This window comes from Parasteatoda tepidariorum, chromosome 7, assembly GCF_043381705.1.
Source record: "Parasteatoda tepidariorum isolate YZ-2023 chromosome 7, CAS_Ptep_4.0, whole genome shotgun sequence".
NCBI classification, from domain to species: Eukaryota; Metazoa; Arthropoda; class Arachnida; order Araneae; family Theridiidae; genus Parasteatoda; species Parasteatoda tepidariorum.
Window position 1 is genome coordinate 19,522,666 of NC_092210.1, and position 21,707 is coordinate 19,544,372.

General features: G+C 27.5%; 1 protein-coding gene across 1 annotated transcript in view; it reads right to left on the minus strand.

Moving 5' to 3' along the window:
- Positions 1–21,707, minus strand: part of LOC107436770 (rabconnectin-3 alpha) — a gene marked incomplete in the record, with an annotated part of 96,733 nt that overhangs the window by 4,067 nt on the left and 70,959 nt on the right. The window contains 14 exon segments of the mRNA XM_071183145.1: positions 583–672; positions 2,133–2,277; positions 4,039–4,116; positions 6,436–6,566; positions 7,824–7,884; positions 8,817–8,900; positions 10,420–10,549; positions 11,484–11,608; positions 13,256–13,363; positions 13,452–13,572; positions 16,130–16,328; positions 17,902–18,190; positions 19,554–19,740; positions 20,849–21,125. Coding sequence (XP_071039246.1) covers positions 583–672; positions 2,133–2,277; positions 4,039–4,116; positions 6,436–6,566; positions 7,824–7,884; positions 8,817–8,900; positions 10,420–10,549; positions 11,484–11,608; positions 13,256–13,363; positions 13,452–13,572; positions 16,130–16,328; positions 17,902–18,190; positions 19,554–19,740; positions 20,849–21,125 — 2,025 coding nt within the window.

Genomic DNA, 21,707 nt, shown 5'->3' on the forward strand with positions numbered 1-21,707 from the left:
AAAATTTAATGGACATATGCAATATTTAAAATTATCATGAATTTCATAAACATGTTAGAGGAAGGCCGGGATAGCCTAGTTGGTAGGACACTGGGACCATGCCAAGAAGTCGTGAGTTAGATCCCCGCCGGCCAAAGACTCCCGGTGTAGTAAATGGTGACTACTAATGCACATTAAATCTGTCTGGTTGCAAAGTCCTCAATGTTCCCATAACAAATCAGTACTATCCCTTTTGGGGGTACTGATTCAGGAGTTTCCTTGTCTTCTGGACTGGTTCAAACTTACAAGGCTACGGAGTTTAACATTAGCAGTGGTAAACCCAAAATTTGGGTCGGCTGTTCAACGCCGGTTATAAAATTTTAAAAAAAAAAAACATATTAGAGGAGGAAATTTAGAGCTGTAATTACACTTCAATGGTTACAACTCCAAAGCTGTGATAGGTGGAAGATTCCACCCACTGTACAGACTTGGCAGCTTACTGTAGTTTTTAATTAACACTGCCTCAAATATTAAATAGAAAAAAATTTATAAAACAGACATACATAATATTTTGAAATGAAAATATAAACATTTAAAGGATACATATATCGCCTTTTTTTCCAGCTGATATAAGTATATGATTTTGAGAAGCATATAATATTGAAGAGCATCCACTTTCGTGACACTGAAAACCTAAAAAAATTTTTTGCAAGTTTTATTTTTGAATCGGCTGACTATTCTTTTATATATATATATATATATATTTGATGTCTCTACATACATGTCTAAACATGAAATGGCAGAAAAAATTGAAAATTCATGAGTTATGTATTAAAGTTAATTTTAGTAATATATCGGGATGATTATTGTATGCAGACGTTCACATACATTACATATCAATGAATGTAATATACATTTTCTAATTTTAGCAATTAGCTTGAAATATTTACAAAAATTAACAAGAGAAAACAATAAAATCAACAACAACAAAAATAAATAAACATGTATGGCTTAGGATGTAATAGTCTTAAAATAATTCATTATATAATAAAATAAACCTAATTTAATATTGTTGCTCTTGTAAGATTTAACCAGATTGATCTTGTAGGATTTAATGATAGTAATGATCTTATAGGATTTAAATTCAAACATTAATAACTTAATTGCAGTTAAACTGGTTATATCTCTTTGTCACTGTAGAGTTCATGCATTTAGCTTTACAATGAAAGCAAATCTTAACTTTAGTCATAAAAATTAAATATTTATGAGAGTACACTCTAATCATCTAAAATCAATAGTTAACTAAGTTTTATTTAAAGAAAATGTGTAAAAAAAGAAAAAACATAGGTCAAATGAAAAAATTTTTTTGTTTATAGAATTTTTTTTTCTTTTAAGAATTAATGATTTTTTTAGAAATGAAGCAAAGTTTAAGTTATAAATGAGTCTATTTGCACCTAAGCAGGGAAATAAAAGGAGCAGCACAATTTAGTGACATCATTAAAAGAGCAGTTATTGATTAAATACAAAATCAAAAATTAAAAGGAGGAGAATGAGATATTTCAGTGCTTGTTTAGACAATGAAATTTCTTTTCCTCACTTTTAGCCAAATTCATGTTTGTTAATGTAGTTTTGGAAGGTTAAATTTAATGCTTGTTTCCATATAAGAATGATTCAGACAATTCTGTTTCAACTTAGATTTATTTTTAATTTCTTTGTCAAACATGTTTTACTCCCTTCAGACACCATGATGTTTCCGGTTTCGTGGTCGGTTAAAACATAGTTCGCACCCTTAGTTGGAAAACTGCAGTAGTGAGTTCAATCATGGCAGCCAACAAAACAACCAGCATGTATACACAGTTAGGTGCAGGTTAAATTGGTTGTGATGTGGAAGTTTGGGTAGAGGGGGTACCAACTCAGGCACTGTCCACATCATCTGATCAGGGCCAAATCTACATGGCATTCCTACCATGGCTGTTAAAATATAGAGTTTTGAAAATGAGGCTCGGTCACGGTTGGGTGATGATGATGTAAAAATAATGGTAAACATACCACTAGTTGAAGACCAATGTATTAAAGAGCTTAAGTGAATATTATAATGAAACAAAAAAAAAAATGCATAAATATTATAAATGTTAAAAGTTTAAATGAGTTACTTGATATCAAGGATTTTCCTTGAGGGAGGAGAGTATCCCATAAACAGACATTTCTATTGTCTGCTGACTGGCCTGCAGTAGCTATAAGACTAGATGAACTTAGGAACGTAAAATCATTTGCTTGTTTAGAATGGCACTGTGTAGACTGAAATAAAAAGCACAATTAAAGAAAAACAAATTAGATCATACTTTAATATTGTACCTATTTAATATTACATTCCATTATTTTAGTGTAATGTAATTGTTCTTCAACTTAGCATTACATGAAAATAATTAGGTTTTAAGCACTATTTTGTATATTTCAGAAGCCTTTGTTTCAGTACACATATTTTTTTTTATAGCTAAAATTAAAATTTGACACCATTAAATAATAAAATGCTATTGCTCAATAATCATGTCAATAATGATCTTACAATACTCTAAATTTTGCATATTAAGTCTATAAAACTTTTTATTTTTCCAAGTTTAAAAATAAGGCTTAACATTAAGACTTCCTTAAAGTTAATTTAGATATAATTGACTCAAATAAGGTGTTTAAAACATAATTTAACGAGCATTATTATTAATAACTTCATTTAAAATATATTATCTACTTAATATGCAATCATAAAAATAATTTTAAAAAAAATATGTATGACTATATTTTTCACAGAAAAAAAAACAATATTGTACAACACCAATAACAAATTGAAAGATCTCTAATCTGCAACTTAACACAATATAAATTATGTTTGTAGAATTATCTTTATTTAATTTATTTACGATTAAATATGAGAAAAACATTTTCATTTTTAAAATTCTACACCATAAAAAAATTTTTTTTCTAGTTTTTTTAACCCTTAGGAGACAGGAGTTTCAAACACGCACTCATTACTGAGGTCAGGAATCTCTTTTAAGAGCTCCTGTCCAGGATTGGAGGGTTTTTGCTGTTAAGTCTAAATCCATGAAATTTCTGATCACAGTTTAAGTAGTTATCATAGTAGTTTGAGAAAGTACCAAAGTTCAATAACATTGAAATTTCCTTCAATAATGCAATTGGAAAAAAAGAAAAATAGAATTACATCTATAGTTACAGAATTAAAGGTTTTCATATTATGTTTCATTTATACAAATGCAATAAGCTTTTTACAGTGCATAGAATTAGAAATACAGTCTGACTTCCATTTAACGAACTTCCCTTTTGCAAATTTTTTCGAAGAACCAAGAACATTTTGGAAATTTCTTTGTGAAATAACTTCCAAATAGTGAAGTGAATTTTCTATTTAATGAAATTTTCTTTGAGATTCACTTTCCCTATTTCCTAAAATATTTCAGAACATTTTAAACTTGTTAACGCATTTAATGGGGGAAATGCCCTTGAATTGATTTTCAAAGCCACTTAACTTTTAAAGAATGTAAAATCCTTTTCCCTCTTTGTTTGCATTTCAAACGAAATTGACCGATTTTATCAGTAGCAATTGACTTAAGAACCCATGTGGTAATATATGCTTAAAATTACTTTTATAATAAATGCAGATATAATTTTACGCATAAATTTAGCTTTTTTCAGTTGAAAATGTATGTAGCATGATAGTGTAACACTGCATAATGTTTTGCTCTATTCTTGCTTTCCGTGCAGATTTCTTTTATAATTAAGATTTACGAAATAAATAGTAGATACTACTTTACAAGATAAAGGTGCATCCATTGCTATTTTAATTATGTCTAGTATTTATGAATTTAAAATCTGTTTTGTGTCATTTAAGTATTTCAAAAGGTGATTTTCTATTTAACGAATTTTCCATACAACGAAGTTATTATCAGGATTAAGCAACTTCGTTAAATAGAGGTCCGACTGTATCTTAATATTATTATAATTCATGAAAACAATGCATCTCAAGTTAGTGAGAGATGAAAGCGTACTTACAAAAAAGGGTCTATTACTAACGTGGCCAAGACCCACTTGCCAAAGACTAATAATACCATCTCCATCAGTAACTCCAAACTAGAAAGAAAAAAAAAGTAATTCTCCCTGCACAAAGTTTACAAAGCAAAAGTGGCAAGAATTATGAAAGTATATTCAATAATACTGCACAGGATAGTTTTGAAAATACTAATAGGAATTTAATAAAAATATATTCCTCTATTAATACAAATTTGCTATTAGGAATGTTAAACAAAAATTTAGATTATTTTTGTATGAAGACTAATGTAGCCAAACAGAACAATGCTTTTTGTGAATTAAAAAAAAACAACCTCGTTTAGTAGCAGTGTAAAGAAAGTGACAAAACAGAATCAGAGGAAGCATCAAGGAGGCAAATTCACAGATAATTCACAATCAGAAGAAAATTGAGATGGCAGTGAATCAAACCAAAATTATTCCTTTCCTGTTATGCCTCTTAACCAGTTTCTCATAAAAATGCCAAGTTATATAACCAGATAAAGTGAAAACAAGTTAAATTTTTAAAAAAATTACTTGTTGTTGCAGTTAAAATTATGTAGAAGCATTAATAATGTGAAAATGAAAAATATATGTTTAAGAGCTCATTTGAATGTTTTAGTTGTAAGTCCTACTACCATGTGGTTTTAACATGCATAATTTTGGTCTACTTGTGGAAAAAATATACTCACTCTAACACTATTTTTTCATTCATTAAGAATGCAATAAATCGCTCATGCATAAGAACAGATCCCATTCATGTGCTTTCAAAATTTATCTTTTTAATTAATAAAACATTGAAATTTAAAGACCTGTAAATTTAAAGTTATTGATAAAGCTGATTTTTTTAAAAATGAATTTTGAGATATCGTTTCGAATCTGGTCATAGCAAAGTGCACAATGCACAGCTCTAGTATCAAATACAACATGCATTAAGTTAATTAAAAAACAGTGGTTAGATCTTTATTTATTATTTACATCAAAACGCATAAAACTTATTTTAATAATCTTTCATAAAATTATTGTTTAATAATTCTATATTTTACTCCTTTGTAAGTTAAAGGTTTTAAATCATTCATTTTCATCAATAATAAATAAGTGGTCTCCTACTGGCTGTAATTGGTACCAGTATCGGTCCAAGGAACCCAAAGAGCATTAAATTACTTTTATTTACTGTTGTGTATTTCTATCGGGCTTATACAACTTTCCATGGACAAGATGTTAACCAGGAGCTCAGATAATTCACCTAAAGCCCCGCCAATACCGTGCATGTAATTGTATTTTATTTTGAAGGTATGGCAATTGAATTCAAAATTATTAAATCGAAACAATCTAAAACATAAACAATCAGCGTCCTCTCACCTCTTCAGCAGGGCTTGATAAATTATCAAATGTTGACTGGTTAGCAATGATGTAAAGGTTGGGGAGCGCGATATAAATCACTAAAAAGGCAATAGTCTTAACCCTAGCCAACTGTAGTTTTTCCTCAACGACCCTAAATTTTGAAATGTATAGACATAAGGCTGATTTCAAAAGCACATAAAAGGTTAATTCTTGGGACTCTATTGGTCTAAAATGTTTATCCAATTTTTTTCGCCCTGAAAAGGGTTAATACGTATGAAATCAAGGAGCTTTTAAACCATTTTAAGAAGTACATTTTAGTGCTTTTTAGTCATTACACAAAAGAAATTTTTTTTTTCTTCTTCTGTTTCATGAGATTTTTATGACCTCTTGATATTTTTGCATCTCTCAGTTCTAATCAGCAATCTGCTTCTCTCTCCAAGCTAAAAATTTTTTTGAAAAAAAAAGTTAACCTATTTTTGTGGTAGTGTTATTTATAAAAGAAGGTTTGCATAAATGTAGTGACAAACTTCTAGGGAAATAAAGACACATCACCCATGCCTGAAAATGTCATATGCCGCTAGGAGCACTTTCCTATGATGAACTGTTTTTTTTTTTGTGTGTGTGTGTGTGCTTTTAAACAGGTCACGATAGGGAAATGAACCAAGCCATATAAGACGACATAGGTTCCTATGCAATTTTAATCCTGATGATGTCCTTAACTCCCCTAGAAGTTTGTTGCAACATTCATGTGACTCCCTTTAACATATAATGTTTTAAAACTTAGTACAATTCGTCAAAAAATAGACTGAAAATGTCGTTTTAGAAAAATCTGTAGCTTTAAGAGCAAAACGAATTTTAAATTTCCACACCGGAATCAGTATTTGTATAAATTCGACAAAATCTTTGCTATCCTGTGTTATTCTCAACAGGATATTTTTTTTAAACACTGAACTTAAGTTCCTATAATCTTATAAATTAAAATTAATGATAAAAAAACTGAAACATTGCAGTATGATGTTAGTATTCAGAGAATATCTTTACTTTATTGCCTTGAAGATTGAATAAAATTCTGGTGACTTTAGCAAACGTTCCAGCTTGCCTGGGTGATGAAATGGGTTGTGCATGATTCCATTCCCATAGGCTGACTGAACCATCTTGAGAACCTGAGAGATCTGCAAAAGATTGTCAAGTTCACGCAAAAATAAAATATGTTCATACAAAACGTATCAAAGCTCTTTCATGAGTATATTTACTTAAATCCATTTTAACATTTACTTATTTTTGAATTTTTTTAATCTCTTAACTTAGAGGCATTAACATTTTGATACTCTTGCAAATTTCTTCAAGGGTTCACACGAGCATGGAAATGTTGCTTATAGCACGTGTGTGCTATAAAGTTAAGAGTAACACATGCTATATTTTTAAATTGAATGAGAAAAAAAGGAATAAAATTATTCAACTAGCAAATTACCAGACATAAAGAAAAAAAGCTTAAAAGTTAAGGAAGTTTAATGTACAATAAAATATATGGTTCACATAATTGAAAGCTTACATTGTTAAAATAAGATAAACCAGATTAGCACAAGAGAGAATGAAATGAATGAATGAAATAGAAAATGCTCTCTGTACGAGAGTCAGTTGGGAAGTGATTATGAGTAGGTTTCCAACCGGTTTACCCGGCTGGGTTTTCATCACTTCAGTTTGGTTGGAGGAGAATGCCGAGGCACGCGACACCATAACAAACAGTTATCAACAGTTATATTATAATTATTAAGCTAATACACCAAATTTTTTAATGGAACCTTGAGGGCAATAAAAAGAGGAAGGCCTAAAACAACTTGGTAAAGGATTGTTATGAATAAATTTAAAGCAATTTGCAAAACATGGATCGAGGCAATACATTTACCCGCAAATAGAGCAAGAACAACGATAACACCAATTTGAAGTGAGGAGGAATATGTATGAATATAAAACTACTGTAACTTAAAATCCAAGCGGAGTTCTGAAATTATAATTATTGAAGTGGAGATCAACCAAACCCCATTCAGTTTTCATGGAATCAAGGTGCTCTATTTAATTTATTTCAACCACATTGAAAGATAAAAACAGACAAATATTTAAAAAAAAATTGGAAAAATGTACAATTTGTAAGAAAAAATAAGAGAAATTGTGTGATTTATATGATTTGTAAAAAGTACTAAGAAGACAAAAAAAAAAATCTTTTTCAAAATCAAAAATATTTAATAGATTAAAAAATAGACAGTATGGAAAATATATAATAGTTAAAAAAATTATTTTCCAAAGTATAATCTTGTTCTATTAATTTTTAGAAAAATCAATCTGTTTCAAAGAAAGGGTGAGCTCTTTCTCCAAATCCTTAACATAAAACAGTAAGAAAAATATACATAAAAATAAAAGAAATTTCTTACAAACAGGCATCAAGGGATGAGATGTTAATTTCCGAACACCATCAATTTTATGTTTCTTTAGCTATAAAAAAAATATTCATTTCAGTTTTTAGAAAAATTAAATAAATCAAAATCTAAATGAACAGAAACAGTAAAACACTAAGTTTTAATTCAAAATTTGTACTACTGTTTTGTCAATTTAAAAAGAAACTGCAAATTTTTTACAAGCAGCAAATAATTAATAATAAGAACAATGTTTGATGCCAGAAGTGTAAGTGAAGGTTTAAACAGTAATCAAATATAATTGTTAATATTTTTTTTAATATGAACTACTATAGTTTTTTTATTATTTCAATAAGATATTGAAGATTAAGTTTTAGTAGAATTCAAATTTAATCCTTTCACAGCGATGCATTTTTAAGTTATTGAGGGAATTAATATAATATATAAAAGTAACCAGCCAAAAATTAAATTAAAACTCATGTTGACCCAGTGTGACATATGTCATGGGAATAGTAATAATTCTACGAGAATTTTTCTGATTTGAAAGAAGATTATTTTTACATCAGGCAAGAGTTTTTGATTTTTTTTTTCAAAAATTAAGTAGTAGTTAACAAAAGAAAATATTAATTTAATTTAAAAAAAAAAACAACACTTGTTTAACAGGAGTTTTTTTTTCACGTCACGGCATAGAAAAAATTCAGACATAAATGGGCTAAATTATACTGTAATATCAATACTAATACTTATTAAATTATACTGTAATTATAATATAATTTAGTTAAATTATATTATAATGTAAAGCATTAATGAATAAATAATTCACAAAAGAAAAACTTAAATCTCAGCCAATTAATAAGCATATGCACACACAATACAAATCAACAAGGATGCATATTTCACGATTTGCATAAAGGGGGACAGAGCTTTAGAAGTACCAAGCAAGCCAGGTTAAACTGACAGCCACAAATTTAATGAGTACAACAGCAATCAAATGATAAAATATATACTTACCGGTTTTAACATATAACGGCTTCTTTGTAAAACTAATTGGCAGAATTGGGGGTTAGTACAGCCAGGAAAGTTGAGACCTTTCATCTTTTGCATTACAAGATGCAGCAAAATGAATGGAGAAAGTAGTAGTACAGTTAGCAGAAAGAGTAGCCATAGCAGGAAGAATTAGGTAGAAAAGGAATTATAAAGTAAAAGAAGAAAGAATAAAATGGGTTAGTTTCCTAAACAAGAAGCCAAGCATTATGAAAACAAAAAAATACTCCTTAACTGTTCTTTGAAACAAGTTGATATGATAGATTCTTTAAAGAAATACAAAAATGAAATTTGTACTAGAGCAATTAAGATGTGATGCTGAGCTATATAAATCGTGTTCACTTACCTCAATTTATTCCTGGCTTACAAATTTATTATTATATCATTCATTTTGTTGTAAAATATCAGAAAGAATAAAATAGTAAAAAAACTTATCATTAATGTTTAAAATTATTTTAAATTAGAAATGACAAGAATAATTTAATTTGCAGAATAATATGTATAAAAAAAACATTTTATTTCTTAGTTCTACACAAATGAGCTTTGTTTCTAAACCTGCTTCTTTAATAGCTATATTTTAAGCTAATTTTATTAGAATTGCTTGTTACAACAGAATTATTTGGGTTCAACTTTATATATATTATATTATTATATTAATAAAAAACTATTTTATCATCATTGGTAAATTCAAAACTCTAAAAAATTCCTTATACTGTATATATTGGATGTAAAAACTAAATATATTGCATGTAAAAAGATAATATGAATTATAAAATCTAAAAATTACACAGAACTTTTTTCTATTCTTTTAATAATGTGATGATAAAATTAAAGTGTGGACAGTGAAAGATGTTATAGTTCTAATCAGATTTGTATAAAATTGAAAAGCATTTGTGCACAATCAAAAAGTGACCAAAAACTTTCAGATTGAGATATGATATGGCATAAATAAAGATGATCAACATCAAATTACTTTAGAAAACTGGAAAGTCAATTTTCTGAATCACTCTTGTATTACCTTCACTTATTAGTATACATTTAAACACTAGAAAAATATTGACAGAAAACTTTATAGCATACTTTATAAACTGTTTTTTTTCTCTTCTTCAAAAAAAAAAAAAATGCTATATGCTTTTCAAAATCTTAACATTAATTTTTATTTACACTAGTTTTAACTAAATCTAAATTTTTTTTTTAAAGAGAAGCAATCTCATAAAATCTAAAACACTATTCTAAAAAAATAATGTAACAATTATGTATCTATAAAACTGCATATGATGCATTATATGGTTATTAAAAGGAAATGGAACAGTGAAAAATTCACTTTATAAACGAACTCTTTATATAGTCTGATGCAAAAGAACTCCTTTATTAATTATGAAGATAAATTAATTTTTATCAGATATTTTAAAATTAAACTAACCCAAGTCATTCAGCCAAGTTTTGTAAGAACTGTTAATATAGATAATCTTAATAGGTTCCTCTACAGATTAGTAGAAGTTTCGCGCTATTATTTCTTAATTACTCTATAAGCATGTTTTTTAGAAAAATGCACAAGAAAGAATTTTACATTTTTGGATGAATGTGCTCCAACAGAAGGAGTTGACCCAGTTGGTGTGGATACAGCAGAAGCATTTGTTAAAGAGTCCTGTGGGTGTTGAATAACTAGGTAATCTGTGGCTGGTAAATTATCAGGGGTTCTAAATAATCAAAAAGATGGAAAAGATTACTAATAGACCCTAAATCAATCAAGATTAAACATTTATTTTATCATTTTATGCAATAATTTCAATCAAAGTAGGTGGTAATATTATTTTAACTGTCAAATGGAATAAATAAACTATATTTCAAAAATAAAGAGATTGTAAGAAACTGAGCCAGGGTGGCTAAGGGGATAGAGCGTTTGCCACCAATGCAGTGATTCAGATTTGAATCCCAACAGTGGCTGTTTGATTCGAATTCAGCTCCTGGCTGAAATTACCACATTGATGTAAAACATCCTCAGTAGTAGATGAATCATGGGTTAGAATCCCCTTGGTGTTGGGCTTACCGTGAGAGGTTATCTTCTCTATGTGATGCAAATGAGGGTTAGTTCCATAAAAAACAAAGGTTTATTTGATACTCTACAACGGCTAGCTTGTCCCAATGCTTGATCCAGAAGTTATCTTGTCTTCTGTGTTGGGTTCAAAATTACAAGGCTGCGCAAATACATTGATAGTTGAAAATTCAGAATTAGGTTCGCTGTTCAAAGCTGGTTATATTATAATATGCAAGAAACTAATTCTTTGGATTATAATTTTTTTTTCACATCGTAAAAAGATGCCACAATGAACTTATTTTAGATGACAACAAAAAAAATAACTTTTCATAAAAAAATATGAAAAATTATATTAAATTCTCACATGCCTCTTCTAATCTGAAAATGGAATTAACTGAAAAATTATTTCTCACAGTTTAATTGTTTTCAAGAGCTGATTGAAAATATCCTTTTCTCATCAGGAGATTTAATTAACTTTTACCAATTGTTAATCATATTAGGTATTCAAATGAAATTATATAATACTATGAAAACAATGACAATCAATTAATGAAAAAATTTATTAATAAAATAAAAATTTTAAAGAAAAAATGTACCTTAATAAATTCATAGCTTCAAATTCAGCTTCTTCTCTCAACCATGGAACTGGTTGAAGAAGTGTCGATACATCAATTTCTTGAATTTCTTTTGTAGTAGCTAATGCTATTATACCAGGTTTTACCTATAGTAAATTTATCAAAACTTACTTAGATATCTTAACTTACTTAAGAGAATAATTTTAAGTTTACTTTTGCAGATGTTCAAATCACATACTAAAAACTGAAATAGCAAATATAATTAAAATATATAACTTCGGCACTACATCAAATTATTAAAATAAGATTTTATATAAATTGAATTTCTTGAGTAACAGAGTTCACAATAAATACAACGCTACATGTTAAGTTTTATCTTGAATAACTTGTATTTTTAAAGAGATCTGCCAGTATTTTTAATTCAGTGTATTTACAGCTACAAACTTTAATAGAAATATTGATTTTAACTTAATATCCAAATTGATCTCCCTAAATATAATAAATATGGCTTGAATCAGCACACTCCATAAAATGTATAATTCTTACAGTATACTTTTGGGAAAATCAAATAGAAAAGAATACTGATAAATTTGGTAACACATCCCAAAACTTAAGATTGAAAATTGAAAAAAAAAATTACAATCAATAATTCAAAAAAAGATTTATTTAAACTTATCTTCATTAAAAAGAAACTTGTTTTTGAAAATGTTAATTAAATACATCAAAATACATTAAAAAAACAATATTATAGCTCTCAAGTGCACTTTGATATCATTTAATAATTATGAAATTAAATTGAAATAAAATGTATTTTATTGCTATGAAACAAAATTAAAAACACTACATATTTTTGAGAGTATACTTATGATTCACTTTGTTAGAGATCAGAAATATTAAGAAATTTCACAATCATTAAAAATTTGAAATTTTTATCTAATGTAAACTAAAATAATTAAAATGTATAAAGGAAAAAACCAACTTAAAAGTAATAATAACAAACCATGCTTCAAAACTACTGAAAAACAAGAGTTCAAGGAAGACTTTAATAATACTTAATATTTGTAGTATTTGATTTCACTGGCATGTTTGACCAATGAGTTTTTGCAGGAAATGTATACAAATGCAATGTGAGAGTCTTATGACTAGTGTCATAATTATCAAGACATTTTTCACTCAGATTTATAGGCATATTTTCTATAGTAATTTTTAAGATTTTTTTTTTATTTTTGAATCATCAAAATTTCAGGGTTCCCACTAAATTTCAGAAAAAAAATTCCCTGACTTTTCCAGGTATATCAGGTAAATTTCAATGAAAATCAATACCATATTTTATCTGTGCTACGAAATTTTTCATCAGAAAATTTTCGATTCTTTTATATGTAATGTCAAGTATTACATTTTCTAAGTAAAATAAATATTATATGAGGAAGGAAGCATTTCAGTTTGTCTAAAATGTGAAATTTTTACAATAAATAATTTTAATAGATGTTAGAATTATTTAACTCGAATCACAACAACTGAGTACTGTTACTGACAATTTTAAGACTGGTTTTTTTCCAGGTATAATGAAGTAATTTTCCAGGTTTTTGTAAAAAAATTGCAACTTCACCTGACCATTCCCTGATTTTTGGAGCTGAAAAAAAATTCCCTGACAATTCCAGGTTTTTCCTGTTCTCCCTGAACCGTGGGAACACTGAAATTTGGACAACACTAATATTCTTTTGAATTATGCCTAGCATACATACCTAAAAATATAATAGCAATGAAAATTTAAATATAACTAAAGCACATACTCGATTTATGCAGAAAGTATTAATAGTATCTTGATCTTTGTGTATAACTCTAACAATATTTTGATTGTTGGAGTTACTTTCCACACCATCAATTCCTTGATCTTCATCCTACAGGATTACAGTGCAAAAGATATAATTTTTCTCTATTATTTCATACTGTAAAGCATAATGACAATAAGTTAAACAAGTTAAATACCTTTGGTATTGGTACAGGTTTACATTGGTAAATATAACGGATAAATATATCTTGAACATGCTCTTGTCTAACTAAGAAGTTCCACAACCGTTTCACAGGTAAAACTACTCGATGGTTTGACCTAGACATAATACATATTTATTCCTAGATTATAATGGTGAAAACAATAAAAGTTACAATCAATTCTGATATTATATTGATGAAATTGTGATAAAGAATAAAAATAAATTAAATTAGTTTTTTTTAAAAAAAATACATCAGGTATTAAATTTGATAACTGCACCCCTCTCCCTAGAAAGAGAGGAGAAAGAATGGGATGAAGAGTTGTCCCATATCAGAAAGTGGCACTTGCAGAAAATGTTTAATTACAACAACATATGATAAAAATAATAAAAAATTTGGAAATGTGTTTTATAGTGTTTTGATTTGTGCTGTTTAAAATGTCCTTAAATTAAACACATTATAATCACCAATATCTTGTAATGCCATTATGCATGACATTTCCTAGCTTTTTAATTTCATTTTTTTCTGAAATCTGTAATTATTTTTAATTCTTATTTCCTTTTTATTTTTCATCTTTCTTTCTTCAGCCACTTTTATAGAATAATATATTATTGAGTTGCTTTAGAATTCCCTTAAAGAATTTTGGGATATCATTTTTTTGCTAACTTGTTTAAAATATCAATGTTAGGTACTGTGGAGTTAGCTCTATTGGCAATGATGATTTCTCTATGCTAATAATGGATCTCTTCCAATTGTCTATTAATAATTATTATTCCTGTCTACTGAAAGGTCTGTTAATAAACACTATTTAATTAGGTATTGTCACATTTATCAGAACACAAGAGCTGTAACCTCTTCTGAAATGCTTCTAAAAATTCCTTTTCTTTTATTATTATTCAAAATTATACAAATTATATAAAAATGAATCTACTAATAATAATTTCCGTTTTTTTTTATGTGAGCCAACTTGAGGTAATCACAATAACGTTGACACACTATCTGTCAACTGATTTACATGTATGATACATTACAATAAATAAATATATTTGGATCCTGATATGGAGTTTCATTTAAATTAGAATTGTTTAATTACATAAACAGCAAGCAAAAAAAAAAAAACGTGTATTATCGACAACATGGATTTTTCTTCTTGTTTCTTCAACAAATTGCAAAAAAATAAATCAAAAAAGGAATGATGAACCCTAATGGCCTTTTTATGTTTTTTTTTCTAAATTTGTAATTTTAGATTTTTATTACAGCAGAAAATACTGTAATACAAAAAACAAATTTTCGGCATTAAGGTACTAAAACAGATAGTAAAAAAGTAATATTTAAAAAAAAATTCTGTTTCTCTCTTGCATTTTCTGTTTATTCTTGCAATTTTATTTCTTTTCTTTAATTATTAATATTTCTCCTTGTTTTAATTATTTTTTTAACAACCATTACTCATAGGACATTTTTTTTATATTAGCCAGCTGTTGCAACCAATGTTTCCATTTTCAATTTTTTTTTTTTTTTACTTTGCAATTCTAAATCTCCTTTACAAACACAATTTCATCACTTCATAAAAATTATGTTTATGCTTTATCCCCGGGTAAATTTTTCCAAATATTTTTCATACGACTGCTTTATGATGAAAAAAAAAACACATTTTATTCAGTTGATGGAGATAACATGAACATGCAACTAAAATTTTAACAAAAATTAATTTTTTACTGTTTTTTTTAAGGAATTAAAAAAAATTAGTAAACAAAAATTGCAGTAACCAATATTGGAAATATGTTATATATGGTTTCTCTAAACAAAATTTATCTGAATAAAGGAGATTCATAATATTTAAAGCATGTTAGTATTCTTAAAAGTGTTTACTTAATTACAAATACTTTTAATTTATAAAAAGAGTATTGGATAATAGTGTTCCAAAAAAGCAAAACCCTTAAAAAAAATCAGAATGGTGAAAAAATGCCCGATTTGCTGCGACCTGAATTAAAAATTAGGTATTTATTATAAGGTATTATTATTAGGTATTTATTATAAGGTATTATTATTAGATATTTATTATACATAAGTTTCAAAACTAGTAACAAATCTTTTCAACTGATGAAGCTGTCGATAAGGAAAAACTATGATACAATGTTTACAAATCAATCATGACTGATAACAACGTAAAACTGTCTAAGGAAAAAACACTACCCATTCCCAATGAAAATATTTTAGTTGAAATTCCTGCTATGGCATGAAACAGAAAACATTGTTTTACAATATTCTCAATCAGCAGCCCCATCTGAAGACGAACTTTGTAATTAATTTCTGAAACTTGCTGGACATAAATACCTCGGTAACCTGAACAGAATGTAACAAACCATATAACTCCTTCTGTTTTTTTTTAATTGATTTCTTTAAATTGTCTGTCATTTTCAAGATACTTGACAAAAACTACTCTATGAACATTCTTTAAAAATACAAAAGTAGTAAGCAAGATGGAAATATTGATAGAATGTATAAATTATTAAAAATAATTAATTTGACTTGTTCCTTTTTCACACAACACATTGGCCCTTAACTGATTCAGTAACATAAAATAAACCACTAGATACGATTCAGAACCGTAAGTGAGATCTAAATGTACTCAAAAAGCAATTCTTAAGATTCAAACAAGTAGAAACAAAATATACCTAAATGGAGTATTTTGAATTTCAAGTAGTGTAGAGTATTTGAGCAAGGCAGGCCCAGTTTGAGAATTAGAAGCAAAACAACCAGGAATGTAATTTGGTGGAGGCCCCTCAAAAGAATCCATGAACTCTTTTAAGTCTTTAAGCCAAAATTCCATACATTTTAATACAGCTTGAATCAGTGGACTTACAACAGGTAGTTCTAAAAAAAAATTATAAATTAAATAAAAATTAATTAAGTGAAAATCAAATCAATTAAATTTAGTGACAATCAAATAGGGTGGAAATTAAAATGTACAATTTAAATTAATTTTTTGATTATCAAATTAGATAAAAATTTGATTATGAAATTAAATTTTTTAAAAAAAGTTCACTTTCACTACATAGCTTTCCAATACAAAAAATTGCTTTTTATTTAACAAAGTAATTTAATACAGGGTAGCCACCGAAAAAAATGAACAACATAGTTGCTTTTAGTAGCCTAAAGCATGGAAATAGTTGCTGAAAAGTATGAAAATAGTTGCAAAAAAATTTCAAAAAAGAACAAAAACATTTCAATAATATGACAAAAATTTTATTAAAAGACTTAATTGTCATATACCATGATTCATTTAGTCAAGCTGGTGGCAAATATGATAATTTTTATATAAACTTTAGTTTTCTGGCACTAAATTTTTATATAAAAAATTAAATACTTTTAATTGCTAAAATTCCTTTAAGATAATACTTTTCCATTAAAAAAAAACTTACTTTTTCTAAAAAAATTTCTTTTTTATCGATAATTGATTAAGCAAATATATATATTTATATTGATATATATGTTATGAAAAGTGATGATTTAAATTCGACAATTCATGCATCGTAATATCGTATTAAAAATTGGGAGTTTTAAAATCATGCAAAATTTTGTAGCAATAACTGTTGAAATAGCGATCGAGATACAAAATAGACTTACAATGAAATCTGCACAAATTGTGCACATTAAAAAGTGATGACTCAAATTCGCAATTCAAAATTTTAATAATTTTTAATTTCTTAAGAAAAAAAAAATTTTGTGTACAGAAGCTCCCGCGGACCGCAGGTTGTCAACCCAATTTATGCTAAAAAACATCGCTAGGAGTACAAAAAAGTCTCCCAATAGTCTCCTTTTCCTGAAAATCGTTGCTTTTTTAGCCTTTTCAGGCAAAAAAAGTCGCCATAGTTGCCTTATGCCAAAAATAATCGCATTTTAGTCACCCGTGGCAACCCTGTTAATAGGATTTAAAAATAGTTTAAGCATCAAAATAAAAATTAATTAAGCAATTAAATTTGTTGTCTTCAAAATGTTTGCTACTAACTCTACAGTATATTAAAAAAGAAAAAAAATCAGCATTTTCACTAGATATAAAAATTATGTAATTTCTTTTCTTTTCAAAGATAACGAGCTACCTTATTTCCTAGATGCAGGATTCATTGCCCAAAATGATATTTTACACAATCAAAACAAACATTGTATAATGCAAACTTTTGCTACTGTAGATATGAGATGTTAACATACAATAACCATAGATATTAAATTTATCTCTTCTTAAAATGCCAAAGTGATAAAAAAAAGTGATCACTTTCTTACAACTTTAGCATTCTATTTCATTAAACTAAACATAATTGTAATTAACTTTAGTTAAAACAAACAGTTACAAAGATGACTTTAAAAAAATCAAAAGATTTAAACATACTATTTTCTTATAGTCATAATATAAATGAATGCATGCATAATGAATTAAAAAAATTTTTACCCTGCATTTCAAATCCAGCAATATTAAGGTATGTTTTGACGTGCTTCAGAGCAAGTTTCACTATAGCATAACGAAGAATGCCCCAGGTGTAAGATGTTGGATCAAGCTGATCTAACCCACCAGAATCTGAACCAATTTTCTTTCGTTTACTAGTCAACTGATTGTCATCAGTAGTTCCACCAAATACATCATCAACATCATTCTCTTCAGCAACCTCATCATCTTCATCACTTGGTAAGGAAGCATTTGAATCATAATCTAATTCTTGCCATTCTTGAGGTAACTGTGCCTATTATAACAAGATTTAATATGATTATTAAGCAATTAGACCTTGCATATTTTTAAAACAAATCTTATTACTAGATATCATCTAATTACTTAGCTGTTATTGCAGGCTGCGCTGTCAAATCTTTCAACAAAAAATAAGTACTTTTTAAGCACAAAAATATTTTTAAGCACTATATACATTACAAAATGACTTTCAAAGACTTCACATGACCATGATAAAATAACTAGTTTCTGATAAAGAATTCTTGATTATATAAGCCATCATAAAAAGATTAAGAGCTTTTTTCAGTTTTTAAAATGAGGGTGGAAAATTAAGCCTGAAATTGCATCTAGCAAAATGCAGCAGAGTTACACAAGAGAATGCTAGAATCTCACTGAACGCAGTTCAGTAGACACATATGCAGACTTGTAAGTATTTCATCAAACCTGTAAAATGATTGGCGTTTTCATACGCTATGGACCGGCGGTACGATGAAATGGATTGTGGTTGAATGAATGGTGAAAATGTTGAATAGAACAATGCGAAAACACTGCTTTTGCAAAATATGTGCGAAAACTGACATGGTAAAGAAAAAAATCTCATTTTTGAAAAGGAAAAATCAAGTACTTTTTGGAAACGCCCAATGAAAAAAGCTCCTTTAAGGGCTTTTAAAAAACGAAAATCAAAAATAAGCACTTTTTAAAAACGCTACGCACCATGATTAGTAACATCAATATATATGAGTAGATATTTTAAAATTTAAATTTTTTTAACTTCAGCAGCTTCAGATACAAATTAAAATAATAAAACTTGGAATCTGAACTCAATTTAGGGAATCTTAAAAAGCAAATTAAAATCATTGACAGATAAATACAATAAGTGTAGAAATATTCTGTCTACTTATCAATACGTAAAATGTAACACTAGGTTTATGATCTGTTTCACTGTTTATAGCAAAATTGATTATGCCATTTTAGATATTAAGATTTTGATTATTTATTCATTTCCATTTTTTAGCCAATTGCAATTGCTATAAGCAATGCATACAGCTTAAACAAATTTAACTCATAAAATACTTTTTAACAGATAGCATACTAAACATATTTGCAATAGAAAATAATTCATTTTTGATTGCAAATGAATTACCAAATTCATTTAATAAAAATATTCAAATATGCAACAAATTTCTATTACAATTAATACATTTCCCTCTTCATCAAAAAAAATGCTACTATTCAACATTTAAAACAGTTTTATAGATGTGAGTCAGAGAATTGGAAAGGGATAAAGGCATAAACAAAATACATTTTAATTTGCTAGAGAATCAAGAACAAGCATCATATTTAGTATAACAATCACACAAAAAATGAAAAATAAAACCTACTTTGGACATAAACAAAGAAACCATTGCCATTTTTGGTGGAACAAATTGTTCTCTAAACGTGGGTTTATCTTCCTTCATGGTGGGTTGAGTGGTAGTTTGTCCCAACTGACCAAGGAGCTTCATGTGAAACTTTATTCTCTGTCGAGAGAGGGAATCCAGTAAACTGGTGCCAGATTCAGTAGTACTGCTTTCTTCTAAACAAAAATAATAATTTTACTTCAAACAAAATTTTTTAGTTTCGAATTTATATAAGTTAATAATTGTCCCAGTAAACAAATTAAACTTGCCTATAAGCCGTTTTAAATTTTTTTACATAACAAAATCATATAAAAGATTACTTGACTAAAACTAAAAGGAAATTTATACATTTATTTACAACACGGCTATTACAATTGAATAACTAAATAGAAAATAAATGTAAGCAACAAAAACAAAACAAAAACATTACACAAAAATATGAACTAATGAATTATTCTGATTAGTTAAAGGGTCATAAAATATATATGACAAGATCTTCATGGTCGAGTGTTCTGGCATGCAGGAAATCAGGCAGGCTTGAAAAAAGATGCTCTTTATTTAGATATTCTTTATTTAGATTAGAATATTGAAAAAGAATAAAACCTAATACTAAAAATTTATGAGTCTAAGTTTTATGTTGGGGAAAGTCTCACAAGTTTTCCCCTAACATATCTTACATCATAGTCAAAAAGTGGAACATAATTAATTATGAGTATAATAGGTCCATAAAATAAATACAAGGATTTGTCAGAATCTCATGCTTCCTTAAGGATAAAACTTAGAAATGTTAGCTCTGCATTCTTTGATCTATTTTTAAAACAGGATGTGAATTATTAACAATATGAACAGATTTTGTTCTAAATAAGGATTTAGGAAAGAGAATTTAGACTTAGACAAAGAAATAATATAAAAAGATTTGCTAAAGCGTTTTATATTACAAATATAATTATTCATATTCACATTACTGCAATTTAAATTGAAACAAAAACTTATCTGAAAAGTTTGACGTTTTAAAATTAAATGGAAAAAAAAACAAATAAATAAACTAATAATTAGAGAAAAAGATTAATCTTTTATCATCTGAAGAAAATGTTGGCATTATTTTATCAAAATTTTTAACTTATTTCAATTTTATAGAAACTTTGACTTAATAAAAGTATTATAATAAATACTATAATAAAAGTATTATAGCATCAAGCACTAAATTAATGCAAATCAAATTAATTGTCAGGGTTCCCACTCTTTTAACAAAACAAAAATTAAGCACTTTTAAGGACTTTTTTTTAAAAAATTAAGGNGAACCTGATGATTCTAATGAATTAATGGTAGATACATGAAGTAATAATTTGGCTCCACCACCAAACAAAAGAGCCCATGTATCTTTAGTGAAGTTGAGGCCTGCTAAACGGTACAAGACATGACAATCACATGTGGACAGAGCATGAATGAGTTGACTGAGATAGATACTGACAAATGCTTCACACAAAAGGGTATGTAATTTCGGTGAATCTTCATCTTTATCTTGTGCTAAGAGAGCCCGTAGTGAAGCAACACCTAATAGAGATTAAAATTTCATATTAGTCACAATGCAGAAATGAAAATAAAAAGATCTCAATGCAGTTTATTAAATAACATTAACTTTTACACCAAAAAGTAAAGAATATTGAATATAATCATAATATATTTACATAAAGAATATCATAATATCATGCAAATTTATTATGAAATTGAGTGCGTTAAAAATGATTATTTAAATGAGCGATTATAAATTCGTGTGTTGTTAGAAAATTCTAACAAAAATATCGAAATATTTAGAATCATGTAGAAATTTGTTCTGAAAACTGTCCAAAATCAAACAACAAGACTCAATGAATTTACGATTTTATCATGACGAATAAAAAAATTTTTTAAAAAGATACGTATTCATGAAGTTAGTGTGTCATAATATCCTGTTGAACATATTGAGATTTTAAAACCCATGAGAAAATAGAATTACTGCCGGCAAAATGAGGAAAAAATCATATTAATTTTAGATGGAATTCTAAAATTTTTTATTTTTGGGCCTGTACTTTTCAAATGTGCTTTTTTTTATACGTAAAATCCCTAAAATCCAGAATTTTCCAAACCCCTTGAGCA